General features: G+C 34.2%; 2 protein-coding genes across 3 annotated transcripts; both read right to left on the reverse strand.

The window, feature by feature from the left end:
• Positions 1-1,178: 1,178 nt before the first annotated feature.
• Positions 1,179-9,865, reverse strand: LOC136235731 (uncharacterized). 2 transcript variants are annotated; one of them, XM_066025638.1, is made up of 13 exons: positions 9,561-9,865; positions 9,268-9,435; positions 8,700-8,759; positions 8,568-8,621; positions 8,393-8,453; positions 8,193-8,269; positions 8,008-8,057; positions 4,298-4,380; positions 3,549-3,619; positions 3,318-3,474; positions 2,070-2,221; positions 1,895-1,993; positions 1,179-1,436 (listed from the first exon to the last, which is right to left on the reverse strand). In XM_066025638.1, the coding sequence occupies exons 2-13, from the start codon at positions 9,277-9,279 to the stop codon at positions 1,365-1,367; spliced, it is 948 nt and encodes a 315-aa protein (XP_065881710.1). In that variant the 5' UTR covers positions 9,280-9,435; positions 9,561-9,865; the 3' UTR covers positions 1,179-1,364. The 2 variants fall into 2 exon arrangements, with proteins under 2 accessions (XP_065881710.1, XP_065881709.1); XM_066025637.1 differs by lacking the exon at positions 9,268-9,435 and having other exon boundaries at positions 9,561-9,864.
• Positions 9,866-19,303: 9,438 nt separating this feature from the next.
• On the reverse strand, positions 19,304-20,771 carry LOC136234769 (ethylene-responsive transcription factor ERF014). The gene has a single exon (XM_066024240.1). It carries the CDS (start codon positions 20,361-20,363, stop codon positions 19,656-19,658), a length of 708 nt encoding a protein of 235 aa, XP_065880312.1. The 5' UTR covers positions 20,364-20,771; the 3' UTR covers positions 19,304-19,655.
• Positions 20,772-21,210: the final 439 nt, after the last annotated feature.

Below are 21,210 nucleotides of genomic sequence, written 5' to 3' on the forward strand. Positions count from 1 at the left end.
TAAAATTCAGTGACTTTATAAAAACAAATGAAGTTTAGTTATCTTTATGAAATAGACTTCAAACTTCAATGACCATCAATCCAATCAATTTAACCCAGAAGATAATGGGTAAATTGCATTGATGGTCATTGAAGTTGGGATTAGTTTCGGTCGTTTTGTTTCAATAAAATCATTTGTAATTTCCTTTTTATTTTAATAAAATCATTCAAACCAATTCAAATAGAAAGTCATTGGAATTATTACATGACAATTATGTTGAAAAAAAGCTTACTTTTAGAATCATGTGACAAACATGTATGCTTTGTGACAACAAAAAAATACATTTTATGGATGTCATGTGATAGGTTCAAATAGACCTGGCAATTATCGTGTTCGAGTCGTGTTCGTGTCGTGTCATTTCGGGTTCGTGTCAAAAAGAGTAAATCCAAACCCAACCCAAAAACTTTCGTGTCAAAGTCGTGTTAACCTGTCCGGGTTAGTGTCGATTTCGTGTCGTGTTTTCGGGTTACATGTAATTTTTTTATGCATATATATTAATAATAACTCTTAAAAATATAAGAAGATATGATACTGTTTTTAAACATTTTATATCATTTTTAGATTAGTATGTAAACAATAATTATCGAAAAGTTCGATAATATCATATTAGAGGGTCATGTAATGTGTTTATAATAATTTAGGAAATTCAAATTAATATTTGCAATTAATAATTATAATTTTATTATCTTTATTAATAAAGTGACATAAAAAACATTAGAGAATATAACAATAATTTTCAATATCCGTGTCATTTCGTGTCATTTTCGGGTTCACATATCAACACTAACCCAACCCAAAAATTAGCGTGTCAGTTTCGTGTCAACCCAAAAATGACCCATTACCTATTAAGCTCAACACTAACACTAAAAATCCGTGTCGTGTTCGTGTCGTGTAATCGGGTCGTGTGTCATTTTGCCACCTCTAGGTTCAAATAGTTAGTTTAAATAAATAAAATTGTAATTTTTTATTTTTATCATCATTTGATTGTCGTGTCATATATAAAAGTCAATCATTTCCAAAATAGTTGACACGTCATTATTCTAGTGATTTTTTTCAAAATGAAGTTTAGTAACGTTTTTGAAACTGACCATTGGTGCAATTTACCTGGAACATAAGTTATAATTCAACAACTGCAACCATTAACAAGGAACTAATAGCTCAAGTTTGGATATAAAAGGAGTGTAAAGCTGTCAAAAACTATAAACCACAAGTGCCAATCAAGCATAACTTAAAGACAAGATTATAATATGCTATTAGATGTTCAACAAAGCAGATTCGCCAAGTTCTATTGAGTCAACTCACCGAAACATTGCAGCAAAACACGTTTATAAGGGCTTGGGATGACAATGCGTGCCAGCATAAAACCCTTGCGCGTAGGCTGTGTTCTTGAACATTATCTGCAACAAAGAAAGCCATGTTTAATAAGAAATAATGGAAGCCAATATAAGACTTTTCACATGGCTGTAAAACCATTGGTATGAAGAATAAATTTCAAGCCTAATACATCTCTAGCATCCTGAACTTGTCTAGAAAAGTCCGATGACTCCTCCAACTTTGAAAACGACCAATTAATCCCTTGAAGTTGCTTAAACTGACACGATCAACCCCCTAAGTCCTACGTGGCACATTAAGTTGAAGTTGAAACGTGTAGCACTTTAATCAAGTTCATGAGACCAATAGGTCAGAACGAGCAAGTTCATGAGACCAATAGGTCAGTACGAGCAAGTTCAAGGGCCAATAGGTCACTTTAATCAAGTTTAAGAGTTAATCAGTCGTTTTCAAAGTTCGGGAGGGGGAGTAGGAGTAATCGACTTTTATAGCCAAACTTAGACGGCCTGTGTTTAAGGCTACTCACAGCTAGGTTTTTCAAATCCGAGCCGAGATGCTTTCTTATATTGTCAGCAACCACAGCTCCTAGTTGCTCGCCATTTTGCCTGGTAGAGTCCTCTTTAATCTGTAGAAACAAAATCCTCAAGCCTAGTGCAAAAATATGATTAAAAAGAAGAGGATAAGCATAATATAAAGCTTACTTCTGACAGTAAAATATTAGATGTTCTATTCAGAATCTCCTCCACAAACGATCCAGCATCGGAGAAAATTCTGAGCTGATGTGCAGCAACAGCTGACTCATCTTCAACATTTTTTACACTACCACCAGGAAGCTTGGTAGATTTTTTTGCATCTACAAAACAGCACATTATAAATTTCTTGATGTTAGTAGCTTGAAGTTTCCACTACTTTCTCTGCAACGAGTTTCCAACTATATTAATGTGTACAAGCACGGAACTTTTTTGAATAAACAGCTCAAAAGCTTAAAGAATATATTGCTGATTTCTCAATGGCATAATTGTAGCCCATGATTCGGATTCAAACATTTTGTAGGAGGCACTAGTTGAAAAGAAAATCATGCAAGAAAATGGATGCCTTGTATCTGCACAGAAGTTTATTGGTGATTCCAATCCTTTGGATCTTAGTCATTATTATTGATCTTAAACACGTTATACAATGGGTGAGCTACAAAAACACATTCCAACCCTTGCACATAAGCTTTGATTTTCAAGTGCTTCAGATTTCAAGAAACATTTCGAAAACTGAAACTCTCGAACCTTGTGCGAAACGTTTCAAGTCAAGTTTCGTAATTTAATAAAATTGGAAACTTGTATCATAGAATTTCGAAACTCTTTTCCTAGGATGCAATGTGTTTTCAGAAATAGATCAATGTTAATCACATGTTCAACAAATCCCTAATATTTTCTAGATCATCTTCTATAAGCTTTCAGACTGAAAAAATCTCATTTTTCAGTCTGTTATGTGAATTGTATGTAAAAAAAATTAATGTAAATATAAAAGATTAGACATTCATCTATATAATTTTGAAAATTTATAGATATAACCTTGTATTTTTATTGTTTACATGTTTCTCCCATGTTTCCAATTCTTATATTTTGTACAAATATCTTTTCTCGGTGCCTGTTACAGTATCCATTGTCATTTCCATGTAGCACAGCCAAGGACTTAATCCCAACTTCCTTTTTGGAAGTAATATTTATATATATAGTTATCCGAATGACTGCAATAACAATAAGAGGCATGAAGGTTCATGCCCGAAATAGAGACAGTAAAATAAATTCTCAGATTGATTTAAAAACACTCTGCAATTAAAGGACAGGGATGCAGAAGTTGAACAATCAAGAAATGCTTACGCAGCTACAACACCTACCACTGTGTAGAAGTAAGTAGAACAAGCAAAAAAATGAGAAGTGGCATGCAATGAATACCTGCAGCAGTGGTGGACTTTTTAGCTGCAGTAGTACGACTTTCAGTATGGCCTTCGACAGGAGCTGCTTTTTCTGGAAGTTCTGGCAGAATAATGGAACCGGATGGTACAAAAACTGCCAGATCAGGTGGTTGATCCTTTCCTACAGGCGGATTAGCCTACAAGATTGGCAAAAAGGTGTATAACCAAAAAGTCTACTGGAAAATTAGAACAAAGATGAACTCTAAATTACCTCCAAGTCAACATATGAGGGCTCTCTCGCAATTGATTTTAGAAACTTGTCAAGATCGTGAGCATGAAGAGCTTCAGGAAAAAAGAATATTTATACGCCTATATATAAAAATAATCGGGGAGTATCTTCATGAAAACAAATTTTACTAGTTAACAACTTACATAAAGTCTAGGTCCTAAAAAGAAATGGCACTATAGTTCAGGAATAAAGAGGACAAACTGTCAAGCAGGAGGTAACAATGACATATTGAGATGAAGTCATATCTATTTTTCTTTTGTTCTTTTATTCTGAGCTAGGCTTGGATTAAACACAAGAGACGAAGACTTCTTTAGACGCTTGTCTTTCATCCTTAATCTCTATTTCAGATTATTAAGCATCCAACAAAAAAGCAAATTCTATAATTCTGCCCCGAGCAAACACCTGAAACAAATTGTGATTTCTAGGGTTCAATTCTATACTATCCCTATGAATGTTTTCAAAATAATCTCTTTTAATCTTATAAGGCAGTATGGGTATGGAATTTATACTTGCTAAGCTTTAAACAACAACATCCCGTTTCAGACAACTCAAAAAATCACGAAGAAAACTTAGCCGTGGAACATGAATGCTGAGCTGAACACTACTACACAGATACAAATAAGAATATCAAGTGAACAGAAAATTGACAAATGACGACTCCAAAGACACCCTTCTCTACCCCCATTATAATAAAAAAAATAGAAAATGACATTTTTTTTATAGAAACTTACAAATTGACATATCATTAGATAGTGGGTGGAAGAAGCAATAGTCCTGTGTAATAAATCCTTTATCCAGCAAAAGCGACACATTTCTATAAAAACAAAAAATAAGTTCAGAGTTCTCTTTTAACAAAAAAAAAAAAAAAAAAAAAATCACTAGATAACTTGAATTGCTATAGGAAAGACTACATAAATTCAGATAAACCAAATCATAATTTAGTTCTGCATAAAAAAAATTAAGGGCAAAGCGCATTGTAATGATTTTATTGACGGAAATATTATTGCTTAATCGCCAAAATAATTTTCAGTAAATGAAACTTTCCTCTCCCTATTATTACTACCTCAACCAATCATCACTTAGACTACACAGTAAAGAACTTCTAAGTAGGAGTGGCAAAATGGATTAGCGTGTCATCCTGTTATGTGATCTATATATTACACGTGATCATATATGTATAAATGACACAAGAATGGTAATTGTGTCAAGCGGGTTGTCTCTGTAAAATTTGTTGTCAGTGTCAGAATTGACAACCCTTCTTCTAAGGTTCTAGAAATTTAGTGCAAATTCTTTTATCTACAAAAGTGATCTGACTAATATTTCCATTTAGTACATCAATGAACTGATAGAACTACTATTCCACCAGTTCTTCTAAGTCTGGTTCCTAATTTCCTTTGGCTCTTCTGTAGTATGCACTACTTACTAGACAGATTGCTAGATACTCTTAAATTAGAAACTGTTTTGGTGAGATGTGTTTTAAGTACAGGGTAGACACTGAAGAGGAAACATCTCACAAATTAGTAACACTAAGAGCATCTCCAATAGAGGTTGCTTCAAAGAGTGCCAAAACTTAACACATCATACTAAAATATAATATTTTATTAATTTAATAATCCACATCACTATTGGCAACTTTTGTTTAAAAATGTTCCAATAGTAAGCAACTTTAAAAGTTGCTACAATGACCCCACAAATCATTACTTAATATATAATTTATTTTAATTATAAATATTGTCAACCCAACAAAGAGTTATATTGATTGTAAGGTGATCCCTGGTGAGAGTATGACAACCCAACATAGAGTAGTGGTGCTTGATTTTCGAAGTAGGAAATGTATAAGAAAACAAACACCACAAGTAGAGACTAAGATTAAGTGGTGGAAATTGCAAGGGGAGAATCAACAAAAATTTGTGGATGAGATGACCAAAAAAGATGTTTGGACTTGTAATATGGATTTAGATATAGATTCGATATGGACTAAGATGGAGCATAGTATAAGGGAAGTAGCGAAGGAAGTTCTAGGGGAATCTAAAGGTAGCATGCCACCGGGTAAGGACACATCTTGGTGGACAGAAGAAGTACGACAAGCAGTAAAGAGTAAGCGAGAATCCTATAAAATATTGGGGAAATGTAGGAGTGACGAGAACTACGAAAAATACAAAGAGGCTAAAAGGGAAGTAAAGAAGGTCATACGAGATGCTAGAGCAAAGGTGAATCGGGATTTGTATACAAGATTGGATACGAAAGAAGGGGAAAGAGACATATATAGAATTGCTCGGATGAGAGATAGGAAGACGCGAGATCTCGGAAAAGTTAAATGTGTGAAGGATGTGGACCAGAAAGTCCTAGTTGGAGATAAGGATATCAAGGAACGATGGAGGTCCTATTTTGATGACTTATTTAACGGAGATCGCAGACAAGATGTTGGAGATATAAGTATCCATCACGATATATTAAATCATGAATGCCTGCGGAGAATTCAAAAGGGTGAAGTCAAAATGGCATTAAGATGAAGTTGAAGAAAGCAGTAGGACCTGATGGCATCCCTATTGAGGTTTGGAGATGTTTGGGAGAAAGAGGAATCGAATGGTTGACGACGTTCTTCAACAAAATTTGGAGAAACAATAAGATGCCATCAGAATGGAGGAAAAGTATCTTAATCCCTTTGTATAAGAACAAAGGTGATGTCCAAGATTGTGCCAACTATCGGGGAATCAAATTAATGAGTCACACTATGAAACTTTGGGAGCGAGTGATCGAACAAAGGCTAAGGAGGACGGTGAAGATCTCGGAAAACCAGTTTGGCTTTATACCGGGAAGATCAACTATGGAAGCCATCCACCTAATGAGACAATTAATGGAGCACTATCGAAATAAGAAGAAAGACTTGCATATGGTTTTCATTGACTTGGAGAAAGCATATGATAAGGTACCAAGGGAAGTACTTTGGTGGGCCTTGATAAGGAAAGGCATTTCGCGGAAATATATTGACATCATAAAGGACATGTATGAGGGAGCATGCACGAGTGTACGTACTAGTGTTGGGAAGACTGAAGAGTTTCCTATTATGATTGGAGTGCATCAAGGTTCCGCACTAAGCCCATTTCTTTTTGCCATCGTTATGGATGAACTAACAAGTTCACTTCAAGATGGTATACCATGGTGCATGCTGTTTGCAGATGCTATTGTGTTGGTTGATGAGACAAAAGAAGGAGTGGAGATGAAGTTGGAACTATGGAGACAAACTCTAGAATCTAGAGGCTTTAAGTTGAGCCGAAGTAAGACAGAATATTTGGAGTGTAAGTTTAGCGGCCATAGGAGTAGGGAGGCAGGGACAATCACCCTAGATGGGAGAGTTGTTCAGGCCTCGGATTGCTTCCGGTATTTAGGATCTATTATCCAAACGGATGGAGAAGTAGATGGAGATGTTGCTCATAGGATTAAAGCTGGTTGGTCGAAGTGGAAGAGTGCTACGGGTTTCCTTTGTGACCCCGGCATGCCTAATAGATTGAAGGGAAAATTCTACCAGACGGCAATTAGACCAGCATTGTTATATGGTACAGAGTGTTGGGCAGTGAAACACTGCCACATCCATAAGATGTCGGTGGCGGAGATGCGTATGTTGAGATGGATGTGTGGTCATACGAGAAAGGATCGGGTGAGTAATGAAATAATTAGGACAAAAGTAGGGGTCACATCTATTGAGAATAAAATGAGAGAAAACCGACTAAGGTGGTTTGGCCATGTGAGACGTAGAGCGCTTGATGCGCCGGTTAGGAGAACCGAAGAGTGGCAAAGGGATGTAGTGGTGAGGGGTAGGGGAAGACCTAAGCAAACTTGGAGGAGGGTGATCGAGAGTGATATGAGTTTACTGGGAATTGAGGAAAATATGGTAGTGGATAGGACGGAGTGGAGGGAGCAAATTTGTGTCGCTGACACGACTTGATTTCACGGTTTTATATGATGGTTCATGTTAGCCGACCCCGAATCATTTCGGGACTAAGGCTTTGTTGTTGTTGTTGTTGTTGTATAAATATTGTCAACCAATAGTGAAATGAGAGAGAAAGCCATAAAAAATGTGCACCAATAGTATTCAAGTAGATCACTTTTTTTATATTAAAAAAAGTTTGGCAACCTTGAAGCAAGGTTGCCAAAAATTGGCAACCTTCTTGGCACTCACCATTACTCCAATAGTAGACACCCTTCAAAGAGTTGCCAAACCCAATGTCAGATCAGCTGGCACTCTTTTGAACACCCTCTATTGGAGATGCTTTAAGAAACCCTACTAAAACATTGCTAGTGGTTAGCAATGTCAGCAAGAAGAAGAAACTTGCATAACATTACTGAGGACACAGATCGGAACACAATATTCTCTTCTTTTTTTAAATAATAAAAATAAACCGAGAAATAAATATCTATAGTAGAATAGTTTGATGCATACCGTGCTGACTCATTCATCAACGCAAATGGGGTAACACAACCCAGTGGAACCTTGAAAAACAAAACAAAACAAAACAAGCACCATATGGTACACGATAATCAAACTTACAGAAAATAGATGGCCTTATCATTTTCAGAAATTAAAAAGAAAATCTTGATTATTGATGCTCTTAAATAGAAGAATACCTGAAGTATCTCACCCAATGCTTCTTCAGGAGCCATTCTAATACCTCCTTTTCCCAAACCAAGCCTCTGAGACAGAACTGCTCAGCCTTAAAGGCATTAGACATTCAAACTTAGGCGAGTACAAACAAGAGCAAGCCTATAAATCTCAAACAAATCTGATAATAGTTTGACAAAATTGAAGTTCAAAAAAGTTGATTCACCTTTCATATCTACTTTGGTATCTGCCAAAGCAGAAACAACATAAAATCTACTTTTCTTGTCCTGCGTATAAGCATTTGCAATTATTCCATCAGATGTATGCAAATCCATAAGGTTGCCAAGATGTCCTGTTAAATAATTAGCAACATATCTTATAAACTAAGTACAATCACTTACCTTCAAGAACAAATTTTTACTCAGCCCGCCTCCTTTATCCCCTACATATTTTGCCTGATAAAGGAAAGGGATTTTTGTGCGTCAGCAATCACATATTGGGTGAATGTAGACAAATGCAAAGTGAACTCTTACCTGAGCATCAACAGTCAAAACAGCAGGATGCTCATACTGGGAAAAATCAATTTGGAGCTCCTAAAAAGAACAGAATATGGATATTAGTTGAAAGAATTCAGAGATGGGTATTAACGGAGCAATTCTCGGTCAAATCAAAGCTCTAGAAAACATAATATTCCGTTTCAATATGAATTCATTTCAAGTAATTACAGCTGATGCTCAAAGGATAACAATTGTAGCTTAGCTCTTAATGCACAAACTAAAAAATATTCTCACATTCATTTCCACAATCCCAACTCAAGGTTGTGGACTTAAAATTCTCACCAAAGATATTCTTCAGATGCAGTATTCCATGCCCTAATTTCTGCTTCTCAAACTAAGTTAATTGTATTTATGTTATTCCCAGATCACATCAAAACAACAAGAAAAACGTGCTAATAGAAGGTACTCAATGAATATGATGCTCTTCTTGCTATATAAACACAGAAACAACACAACAACCAATCCCACAGTTGCAGCAAAAACATAAATGAGCAGAGCCCCAGGCTAAAAAAGAATTCGCTAAATTTAAAGCAAGATGAACCACCTGATCGAGCATACAGAAATTGCTTAACCTAATTATCAACAAAAGGACATCCCCCTCATCATAGTGAAAATAATACTAATAAGCTTCCTCGTCATTATCATTCTCCAGCGAATCATTCAAATGTCATCCAAAACATGATACTTCTTGCCAATCAATCCAGCAAAAGATCTACAAATGAAACTTAACAGAAAGCTAAGGAACTAAGATAAACTTCATTCAAGATAAAACTATCAGAATTACTCCAAAGGTTAAATTCATTTAAAAACTAAAAACAAGATTAAGAAAAGGCAAACCTTCAACCGAGCGAGCAGCTGATCCTTTGTATAACTCATTCTCGTCCTTGAAAATAATCAGCTTCTCAAAGCAGAAATCCCGAAAGAATCAAGGGAAAACGGCAGAAGCTCTGATTGCAAGAACGGTGGTGGTGCCGCTGCGAAATTCGAACGGCGACTGACGGAGCTTCTTCGAATCTCGAATGAGACTGGTGGTGGCGCCGTGAACGGCGACCAGTGTTGGACCTGATAGTTGTGCTGTAACAGTTGAGGCGACGAAGAGAGGCAGCAGGAGAAGTGACAAGGCAACGAAATGGGGTGTTAGGGTATTTTGATTTTTCGCAACACAAAGGTCATTTTAGTCTTTTTGTTTGATGATGACTTACACAAAGGTAAATTTAAAAAAAAAAAACTGTGTGGTTTCACCTATTTCCGAAAAAATCCATGTAGTTTGTTATTAAAAAAAAAAACTGTGTTATACGCCGTTATCCGAAAAACGGAAAATGGTTTAACAACGTTAAAAAGCTGACGTGACACAAAGATAAAATTGAAAAAATAAATTTTTTTTTTATTTTTTTACTTTTTTTTCTCCCTCTCTCCTCCCCCTTCTTCTCTCCTCTTCCTCCTTCCTTCTTCTCTCCTCTTCCTTCTTCTTCCTTTTTTTTTCTCTCCTTCTTCTTCTTTCTTCTTTTTTTTCTTCTTTTTTTTTTTTAAGTTTCGATTCCAGATTTCGGAAATTTCCGGAGTATCGGAAATTTAAAAAAAAAATTAGAAGAAAAAAAAGAAGAATGAGATAAGAGAGAGGGAAGAATAAGAATGGAAATTTCAGCTTTTTAACGGTGTTAAGTCATTTTCCGTTTTTCGGGTAACGGCGTATAACACAGTCTTTTTTTGTAATAACAAACCACATGGGTTTTTTCGGAAATAGGTGAAACCACAAGGGTTTTTTTTTAGAATTTACCTTTTTTTATATAAAACTAGTACAACCGACAGGCTAATTTACATTTTAGACCCATTTAAATCCATTGCACCAAATTAGATCTCTTCTTATTCAAAGGTTACCTAAAACTAGGGCTGTAATCGAGCCGAGTCGAGCTTTGATCTGTTCAAGCTCGGCTCGCTATAAAATTAACGAGCTCGAGCCCGAGCATTGGCTTGCTCAACGAGCTTGAGCCGAGCTTCGAGCTTTTTTCGAGCCCAAAATCCTCTTTTGGACTTGGTTCATTAAGAAAATTATCTAACCATGAATTGTTTGTGAGTAAATTGTTAATTATATTTGTGAAGTTTGCTCGCAAATAACTCTTTAATTGTGTATATAAACAAGCTCACAAGCAAAATTCGTGAATAAATAAACAAGATGCTTACAAATAGTTCGCCGTTAAAAAGATGCTTACAAATGGCTTACTCATTTATTATGTTTGTGAACGAACTCATCTAAGCAAATGAAATAATATTAAGTTTAGATATTCGTGAACTAACACAAAACTATATAGTTTTCTACAAAATTAAAATTTGTTCATAAATGTTCTAATCGAGCCAGCCCGCGAGCTTTCAAACCGAGCTTTGGTCTGTTCAAGTTTGGCTCGTTACGAACCGAGCCAGTAAATCGTGTTCACGAGCGGCTCGTTTACAAATCGAGCCGAGCTTTTATCAAGCCGATCACCGAACCGCTCATGAGCAGCTCTGTTCATTTACAGCCCTACCTAAAACATCGTTATTCGTAATAACTCCTCACATTTTCAATTAGAATTATAATCGAGCCGAGCCGAGTTTTGGCCTGTTGAAGCTCGACTTGTTACAATATTGATGAGTTCGAGCTCAATCTTAACATTTTGTTCGTAAACTACTCACAAGATGTTTGTGAACTTGTTAACGATCTGTTCACGAGCTTTACTCGTGAGCAACTCATTAATTCAGTTTATTAAATTCGCTCGCGAACAACTCATTAATTATGTTCATTGATTATATTGATTTGAAATTTCTTTAACACACAAAACTACATAGTTTTGAATCTATGAAATTAAAGTTTACACAAAACTACGTGGTTTTCCATTTCCCCCTTTATAGAAATATTATATTAAGAAATAATCGAGCCAAATATACTCACGAGCATATTCACGAATATAATATCGAGTTTGCTAATGAGCTTGTTCATGAACCTAATCGAGTCTACTCGCGAGATTTCGAGTCGAGTTTCGTCGTGCTCAAACTCGAATCGAGCACGATCGAACTTTTATCAAACCGAACACCGAACCATTTATGAGCGACTTAACTCATTTAGAGCTCTATTTTCAATCATGTTTGATCTTTGTGAAAGAAAATGTGAATTGTGAGGCGATTTCTAGCGATTTGCTAATAAAAAAATTTAGAGATAATGGTCAAATTTAGAAAGAAGATGCAACACGTGGATACCGAATCAGTTATAACGAACCAATGTGAATGACGATGTCGCTGGTCTAGGGCTTGCTGGTTTTCAGTTGGGAAATTTACATTCACATACGATTTTTAAAAAGTATCTACAATTATGTCAAAAAATAATTTGAAGTTTAACAAATTAAAAAAAAATCAGTTTTTTTAAGCAAATCACGTAGCAATCCTAGAATGTAGAAATTTTGAAATTCATAACTACTAACGTTTTTCAAATATGTTTACTATTGATTAAAGTATAAATATACTATCTTATGCATGAGTTTTGTGTAAAAACCCTTTTCAGTTAGGCCATGGACCCAACTAAGCCCATTATAAAGTTGTAATAGAGAAAATTACATTATAATTCAAGTTTGAATATTATTTTACAGTTATATAAATTGTTTTTGAGTTTTTATCAATAAAACACAAGAAATTCATCTATTATCATATAAGCAGTTTTTTATTTTGCTTTTGTCATAAAAACAGTTAGGATTAAAATACAGGAAATATATATTTTATAGAGATCTGACAAAATAAAAATTAATTTTACAAGTTGTAGAAACTTGTATTTATTTATTAAAAAGTGAATATTTGTGTAACTATCCCGTTGTAATATGGGCATAATAGAACCCAATTAATTCCGTAGCCAATTAAAATACTACTCCCTCCATTCCATTATATAGGTCATTCTAGCAAATTAGTTTTTTCTCTAAATATAAGTCATTCTAGGATTCCAATGTTTATTGCCCAATAGTGACATGAGAGAGAATTATTTTTTGTATTGGTACATGTATTTTTTAATATTCCAATGCCTATTGCCCAATAGTGACATGAGAGAGAATTTTTTTTAGTTAACAAATATATTTCTTAATTTGTGTGAAATACCCTAGAATGACTTATATAATGGAATGGAGGGAGTATTATTTTTAAAAATATCATTCTCAATATCACTTTATATCTAAATTTTAATTTTACAGTTAATAATTTTATTATTTTAAATATTAACTACCCTTCTATATACTTAATATTTTTATTTTTATATTTCTTGCAAAAATATTTTTATTTTTATATATAAAGATATTTGAATTATATTTTTATTAAAATTAGATATGAAAGAGATGTCTGGAATATATTTTCAAAATTAAATATACAAAAATATTTTTTTTTGAAGAATATAAAAATATATTTTTAATTTTTTTTTTTGATTAAAATGCTTATAACTTCATTAGAATAAAACACAACAAGAAAACAACAGTAAGAAATCAATTCTTACAGGATCTACAAAGAGACTAAAACGGCTATAGAGAACAAAAAAGACCATAAAGGCATAAAAAAACACAAAATAACAACAAAACATATATTTATCGTAAATCGAAATCTGCAGAAAAGTAGATGCAATCCAGTCTTCAGCATTTAGGTCATTCCGAACATTCGGATCTGAGTCACTTCTTTTGATGCAACCACGTAGATATATTGATCCACGTATAAGATAAATCGTTTCCGCACTTGTTAAATTCGAAAATGATATAAATGAAAGAATAACAGAGAGCAGATGCAATTCAAATGGATGACGAGATCCGATAAAATATATGGAAACTGACTAAAAAGAAAAAAACAATAAAGTAAAACACCAAATCTAACCCGGTGTGGTAGGAAGAAGGAAGGAACCTTCTTCCTACTCAAACTGGATCTTCAAAAGAGGACAATTTGAAACTCAACAGATGATGAAATTTGGATATTTTTAATATTTAAAATGATAGTTTTTATGTGAAAAATAAATTTTAGATATCAAAATATAAATATGCTAAAGTTTATGTGTAAAAATAAAATTTATCTCCAATACGTAAATGGTAAAAACTACCGTTTAACTCTAGTTTGCCTTATATATGTTTTCATGATTGATGAATGACTATGTTACCCTTATCAGACTTGAGTAGAGCAGTTAGAACATTTTGGGCTTTATATTCGTATTATGGGTTTTATAGTTAAAATGGCCCAAATGTACTTAGTGGCGTTATCCACAACCGTGAATCAATACCATGACTATACCTATAGTTACCTAGTTATCATTTTTTTCTTTTTTCTGTTTTTTTTTTTTACTCTAGACATAAAGCAACCAACCATATAGAAATAATGTTCAACATTGACAATCAGAAGTAATTTGATCCCTAATACCATATGATATACATGTCCTCATCCTAAATTAATAAGAATGTCCAGACTAAGGGAGTTGTTAGATCAAACTAAATACAAATATCGTTCATCCTCAGACACCTAGATCAATGAGGAGACATCCAAGTCCAACTCAGATTAGCACCCGTCAATCCTGCCTAGGATCAAGGAAACCCAAATCAGATGTAGCATAAATTATCTAAAATACGACAGCTAGCTTTCGAGGAAATTAAGGATAACAACATCTGACAAATCCACCCTTGGGCATCCTATAAATACGACCTAAACGCTATAACTAAGGTACATACACACACACATCTATTATAATTATTCCTAAATTGCTTAGTACTCTGTCTTATACTCTTCTAACTAGGCATCAGAGTGGGATCGCCCATGGCTGGTCTTGAGCCCTGTTTTATGGCCCAAAGAAAATATTTTTCACATAGTATATATAAATAAAATTAGAGCAGCAGGTGTTTATTAGAAATTTGCCATTCCTTTCTTAGGTTTCTTTCTTCTACCGTTTGCGCGAGTATCTTCCACGCTTTTTCAGGATTTCTCTCCGTTTTCTTCATCTTTCTTCTCTGACTCCGAGTTTTTTTCCCAGGCTCTACTCTCCATTTTCTTCATCTTTCTTCTCCGTTTTTCATGAAGAATGTCAATATAGAGAGAGATCTTTAGTGAATTAGAGCAATTTTGATTTTGTTTAGCACCTTTAGAAGTTGTATTCTTAAACTGTTTTGTTCTTTTTCATTGTCTATTAATAAAATTGGACTAGGTGTAAGGGGTACCAACCTAGTTGGGATGTCCGACAACCTCTATTTCATCTAATATCTAACCTTCAGCTTTTAAGAATTTTTTTTTAAAATTTATGTATGAAGGGGCCCAAATTTATTTTCTCGCCCGGGCCTACAAAAGGTCAGGACCGACACTGGGGTCGCCTATCCACGGTCTCATATTGATCATCTCTGCTTTACTTTAGGAACCAAAAAGTTCATCTCAGGCAACAAAGTACTTCTTTACAAATTTGCTCGTATCAACTCTTAATGTATAAAATTGTATAATTTTACCACTTGCTGCCAATGTTAATATTAAAGTTATATCATTTTAAACGTTAAGGGAAAAAAACGTTGTTCACTATTAATATTGAGAGTATTTTTACACATGATAGCAACTATATATTATCACATATATTCCAATTAATGGACACAATCAAAGAATAAGCAATAATGACGATGCGGTGGTGAATAGGTGTTTTTATAAGGACGATGCGGAGGCAATTTTATGTCTTCCTATTAGTAGGGCTGCTGCTGATAAATTTTTTTGGCCTCCCTCTCGTGATGGTCGATACGAGGTTAAATCGGGGTATTTGGTAGCACTGTCGAGGAATAGTTTGTTTGATGATATACCGGGTGGGTCAAATGGTCCTCGTCAGTTTTGGAAGCATTTATGGAAGCTTAAATTGCCACTAAAAGTTGCACATTTGGTTTGGGCATGCTGTCATGGTTTTTTGCCTAGTGGAGATAAGCTTGCTCGTATGAATATTCCGGTTTCTGGTTTTTGTGGGTTTTGTGGGCGAGATTGTGTGTCATTGGTGCATCTTATGAAATATTGTATGGTTACTCGAAGAAGGTGGAAGTCGGGTGGGTTTGCTGTCAAAGTTTATTTGATTAAAGGGGAGTCGTGTTTAGATTGGTTTGAGGCTGTTTGGTTGGCTTTGCCTGTTGTGGAATTTGCTCGGTTCTGTGCTTTTGTGTGGATGATTTGGTTCGATCACAATCGAGTTAATCACGGTGATCAATCTCTTGATGACCGAGCTTTTTTAGCAGGTGTTGCTGGTGCGGTGGATGCGGAGGGTATGAGGTGTGGGTCGGTTGATGGTGGGCGTCTTGATGTGTGCAGATGGAAGGCGTCAGATTTCCCATATGTTAAGTTGAATTGTGATGCTGCGTTTTTTTGCAGATGGTGGGCGGGGGTGTGCGGGATTTCTGGGTAGGGGTTGTGATGGTTCCGTGGTGATGGGCGGGACGTGTCCCCTAGGGCGGTGCTGGTCTGCCCTCCATGCCGAGCTGCTGTCAATTTTTAATGGCTTGGTTTATGCTAGGTGGTGCGGGATTGAGAGGATCATTGTTTCTTCGGATTGTCTAGTAGCTATTGAGGCGATTTTGGCTGCTAGAGATTCGAGTTATATGGATGTCGTGGTAAAATCGATTCGGGCTATTGCGAGTTCTTTTGTTGAGTTGAGTTTTATCTTTGAAGGTCGGGCTATGAATTTAGCTGCTCATGAACTCGCTAAGTGGGGTTCTAGACTAGTTGATCCTGTTTTTTTTAGGTCCGAGTTTCCTGATTTTCTGTCGACTTGTATTGAATTTGATCGAGGTTCTTAATACAAGTTTGATGTTTTAATCAAAAAAAAAAAAAGAATGAGCAATAATTAATAACAACATCAACATCATATCATATTAATAGATATTAATTCTTTCAAACCATATATATGTATGAATTAGATTGATGGATTGATGCCAATTTTAGCATAAGATCACATGATATATGTTGTGAAATTTGTCATGTAGGTATGCATACAATGCATATAAATCATACACCAACAAAATTGCTTATGCGGGTCCCCATAATCTATGGGAAATTTTATTATAAATCATGACACACAACGCAGTAGCGTTTACCTGGATTCTGAATGATCAAATGAATTTAGTCATTCATCGTTACATCTAGGCTCGTTATAATCCTACGGTGGATATCCAAATCATTCTAAGATGTAAATTTAATGAGCCTAAATCTAACAGTGAATGATCAAATTTATTTGGTTATTTAGGGTCCAAGTGAACGCTACTATCATATCATGAGTTATCAGTGTACCAAACTCATAATTTAATATTGCCCTGTATATTTTAAAATTTAGAATTTATATTTTAAAATCTAAAATTTTATATAAAAATCAATTAATTAATCATTTTGTATTATTATTTTACAGGTTTACGCATGACATGATATCAAATTATTAGCTTGATACATGTTTAACGTAGTGCACTAGGTAGGAGTGAAATCAGTTCAATCCAATCTGAGGATTTCAAGATTTTCAGAACTGTATCTAATTAGAGAGTCCACGTTACAATTCAGCTCGGTTAAAAAAAATCAAGAGTTCAATCTAGTTCATTTATTCAGATATTCAGTTCAGTTTCAGAATATTTCATATGGCAAAAAAATCTACTGTATACCAATACCAGTATTGGTTCCTTCATTCAGATGATAACACATCAACAGTTGAATTGACGTGATATCATCTGAGTGGTCGGGATCAGTACTGGTCCCGACCCGTTCGTATAATATATTTATTTAATAATTCTTTAAAATCTCCATAATCGTGTAATATAAGTCAATAGTATAATTCATCTCTAAAAAACTCACGATTTACTTAAATTCTGAATGTTTTTATTCGGTACTCGATCAGTTCAAAAATTTCCAAAATCCCTACTCAATGTTAGGTAAATAATAAAATTTCTCAAAATCAATTGATGACCCACCATAGTAATATGAAGTTATGTAGCCATGGCCCAAAATTCAAAACTCCAAAAGCAATGGATTGCCCTATTTTATTTGAAAAAACAACACAAAATGAAGAGAGAATGGAGCCATGGGCCATGGTTAGGTTACAAAAAGAGGTCAAATACAATGTAGAATTGTAGAAGAAACCAAGTATAAGGATGGGACTCCATACCCTAACCCTAACCCCCTTTTGGCCTTTTCATAAGTGGACAAGTCATGTGCAATCTTCCCTTCATATATTTGACTACAAATTAAATATTCTTTTTTTTTTCTCAATTTTTTTTTCTTTTTTTAGGTAATTATTGTTTGTCAAATCTATCTTTGCTGTAAAGAAAATATTGATTAGACATTTCATATGTAATCATAATATACCATAGAGAGTAAATTGTATTTTAGTGCTTATTTGATTTTTATTTTGTATTTTTTTTTACTATTCCATTAAAAAATTTAAGTATTTAGTTAAGATTGAAAAATTAATATTTATAATTATTTTGGAAAGAAAACTAACTAATAACGCTTTAAACGCTACCAATTAACAATAATAAATAACTAACAATAACGAACGAACGAATGTTATTAGATTAAAAAATTAATTATATTTGGAAAGTCTATGATTTGTCCTTATTAAACATATGTACTGACGAAGCATATGAAGAAGGACCCACCAGGTCATCGACCTGGGGTCCTCGGGTCCGGATGCGACCCCTTTTATTCCGGCTATGGGCACTTAGCCTGTAGGAACTCCACATAAGGGTCGACCTCCAACTCTGGATAAACCTATAAATACCCCCAATCGCAACCTCACAAAAGTAACTTATTTTCTCTCTTTAAGCACTTGGACTTTATCTCTCTACATACTTCTCCCACTAACTTTAGCATCGGAGTGTACACAAGGAACCGCTCCTGACGTAGGTTGACCTTCAAGCTACGACAAATCCGACTCCTCAACATGTACTATATACTAAAATTTATTTTAATGTGTTTTCAAAATTAAAATTTATTCTCCTTTATTAATTAGATATAATTCAATTGATATATATTTTTCCCCAAATGGAGGTAATGTGAATTTTGAATTTTAGATTCAAATTTTAGTATTTTCAATTTTCACATCCTTATATATATATATACACTATTACCAACATATAAATCTATCCCTAGATTTAGTTTTTGGTATTAAAAATAATAGAAATTACAATGTCCTTTTGTAATTAAATTAATGCAAAAAATGTGTTTATAGTTTCCATAATCTTTGTGCTTTGTTTCTTGGTGTCATTATTCTGACACTTTTAAAATTATAGTAATTTTAAATTTTTTGCTCAATATCCAAAAATTTCATAGTAATTTTCATTTAATTCTCTTTTTATAAACTTTTTTATTATTTTACTTTAAACATAACAATATTGATTGATTAGTTAAAAAAAAACTACTAATAGTTATTTAAAAAAACAGTTAATTAATATTTACCGAACAACAACGAACAATAAATTAATAAATATTAATAACCGAATCAAATAAATATTTATATAACATCTAACATGATAATCCTAGCTTATAAAACAAGTTACTAAAAATGTAATTAACAATAATAAAATAAAACATTAATGAATCTCCCCACCATCTTAATCTTATTAAACAATGAATAATAATAATAATAATATTATTAATTATTACAAACTTTTGAATATAATTTGAATATTACATAAATAAATATATAAATAAAACCCACATGAGAGAGTCCAAAAAAATGTCTCATTCCCCATGTGAGTTTCTTGTCCTAAATTAAAAAAAAAAATACACTAATTAACATATTCACTTGTCAGTAAATGTTTTCCAAATACAACGAAACTCCGATGCGTTGCCAACTGAATCACAACCCGTTTTTAATGATATAACTTACTACTTAATGGACAAAAAGAATGAAATTATTTTTTTGTTCGGTCTTCAAAAAATCTTGCTAACGCTATTAATTAATTATTCCGCGAAGCTCCATAAACGAATATCGCCCTCGTAGAAATCATCGACGATCATCGTAGATGGCGGATTGATCAACGGAGCTCCGTTAATGAACATTTGATCAAAAGTGTACCAAGAATCATTCAGCATCGAAATAGATTGTTGGTCGTGATTAATAATATTGTAAAAACTCTCGTCGAACTGCGGCGGCTGCATTAGCGACACATCATCATAAGTTTCGATTTGATCGGACGGAGAGGAAGGCATTGATGAAGAGGAGGAAGGAGAGGGAGTAGGAGGAGTCGCGGCGGTGGTTTCTACGGTGGTGGTCGGAGAAGCAGCATTGTCGATGAAACTATTGGCGGCGGCCGCGGCTACTCTTTGGATTGATTTAGGAGACATGACGGCGTCGGGAATGTAATGAGAGGAAGTGATCGGGAAGTTGAGATTCGCCGATGAACCTTTCAGGCAAAGAAGTGCGGCGTCGTAAGCTCTTGCGGCGGCTTCCGGCGTTGAATAGGAACCTAACCAGATTCTTGTTTTTTGATTCGGAGCTCTTATTTCCGATACCCATGATCCCCAGCTTCTCATTCTTACTCCTTTGTATTTCTTCTTACTGCTCGACGATGACGACGGCGGCGGCGGCGAGGATGAAGATGAAGAAGGAGAACCGATTGCCTTCAATGATGTTTCCGGTGACCGGATCTTTTGCTCACTCTTCACCATTGAACGGACTTTCAAGAATCAAGAATCAAGAACTCAAGAATGAAAGAATCAAGACTTCAAGATTTCAAGAATCAAGAACTCAAGAATCAAGACTTCAAGAATTCAAGAATGAAAGAGTAATTTTTTTTCCAGATAATCCTGATCGGAGTTTAGTGTAATATCCTCTCGTGCGTTACCAACTGAGCTGCAATCCGTAAGTAAAATGAAGAATAGACTAACTTTTCAAGAATCTAACTTTCAAGAATCAAGAATGACCAAGAATTAGCTATCTTGCACGGAAATGGAAACGGATACGAAAAATGGGTTGATGTTCAATGGAATGATGAATTCTTTGAGTTTGTGTTTTGTTGAGGAAAAAGGATGAAATGAGAATACTGAAAAATGAGGGACAGAAGTGAGGTATTTATAGGAGTAGTAGCAGTAAAGAAGAAATTTCCTTTTAGTGAGAGAACACTTGAATGCTTGATGGGTGACAGACAGATATATTCAAGAAAATATTTATAAAATATTTGATATTTTTTTTTTTTTAATTTTGATAATGACTTATATTTTCTGGTACTATGGTCAAACTATGCCAGTTAATCTATGAATAACCATGAGAGGAATAATAATTATTAATAATTTAAAGAAATTCATGACTTACACTCAACCTTTTATATATATATATATATATATATATATGCATTAACACATTGAGTTATGAAAACACATTTTTTTAGTCAGTCAAGAAAATATCATTTAGAAAAAGTTAAACTTCTTCACTAAAAAAAAAAAAAAAAAAAATTAAACTTCCACTAAAAAATCTAAAATAAATTTGTTGATGAAAAAAAAATCTAAAATAAATGAT

The sequence above is a fragment of the Euphorbia lathyris genome, chromosome 7, assembly GCF_963576675.1.
Source record: "Euphorbia lathyris chromosome 7, ddEupLath1.1, whole genome shotgun sequence".
NCBI classification, from domain to species: domain Eukaryota; kingdom Viridiplantae; phylum Streptophyta; class Magnoliopsida; order Malpighiales; family Euphorbiaceae; genus Euphorbia; species Euphorbia lathyris.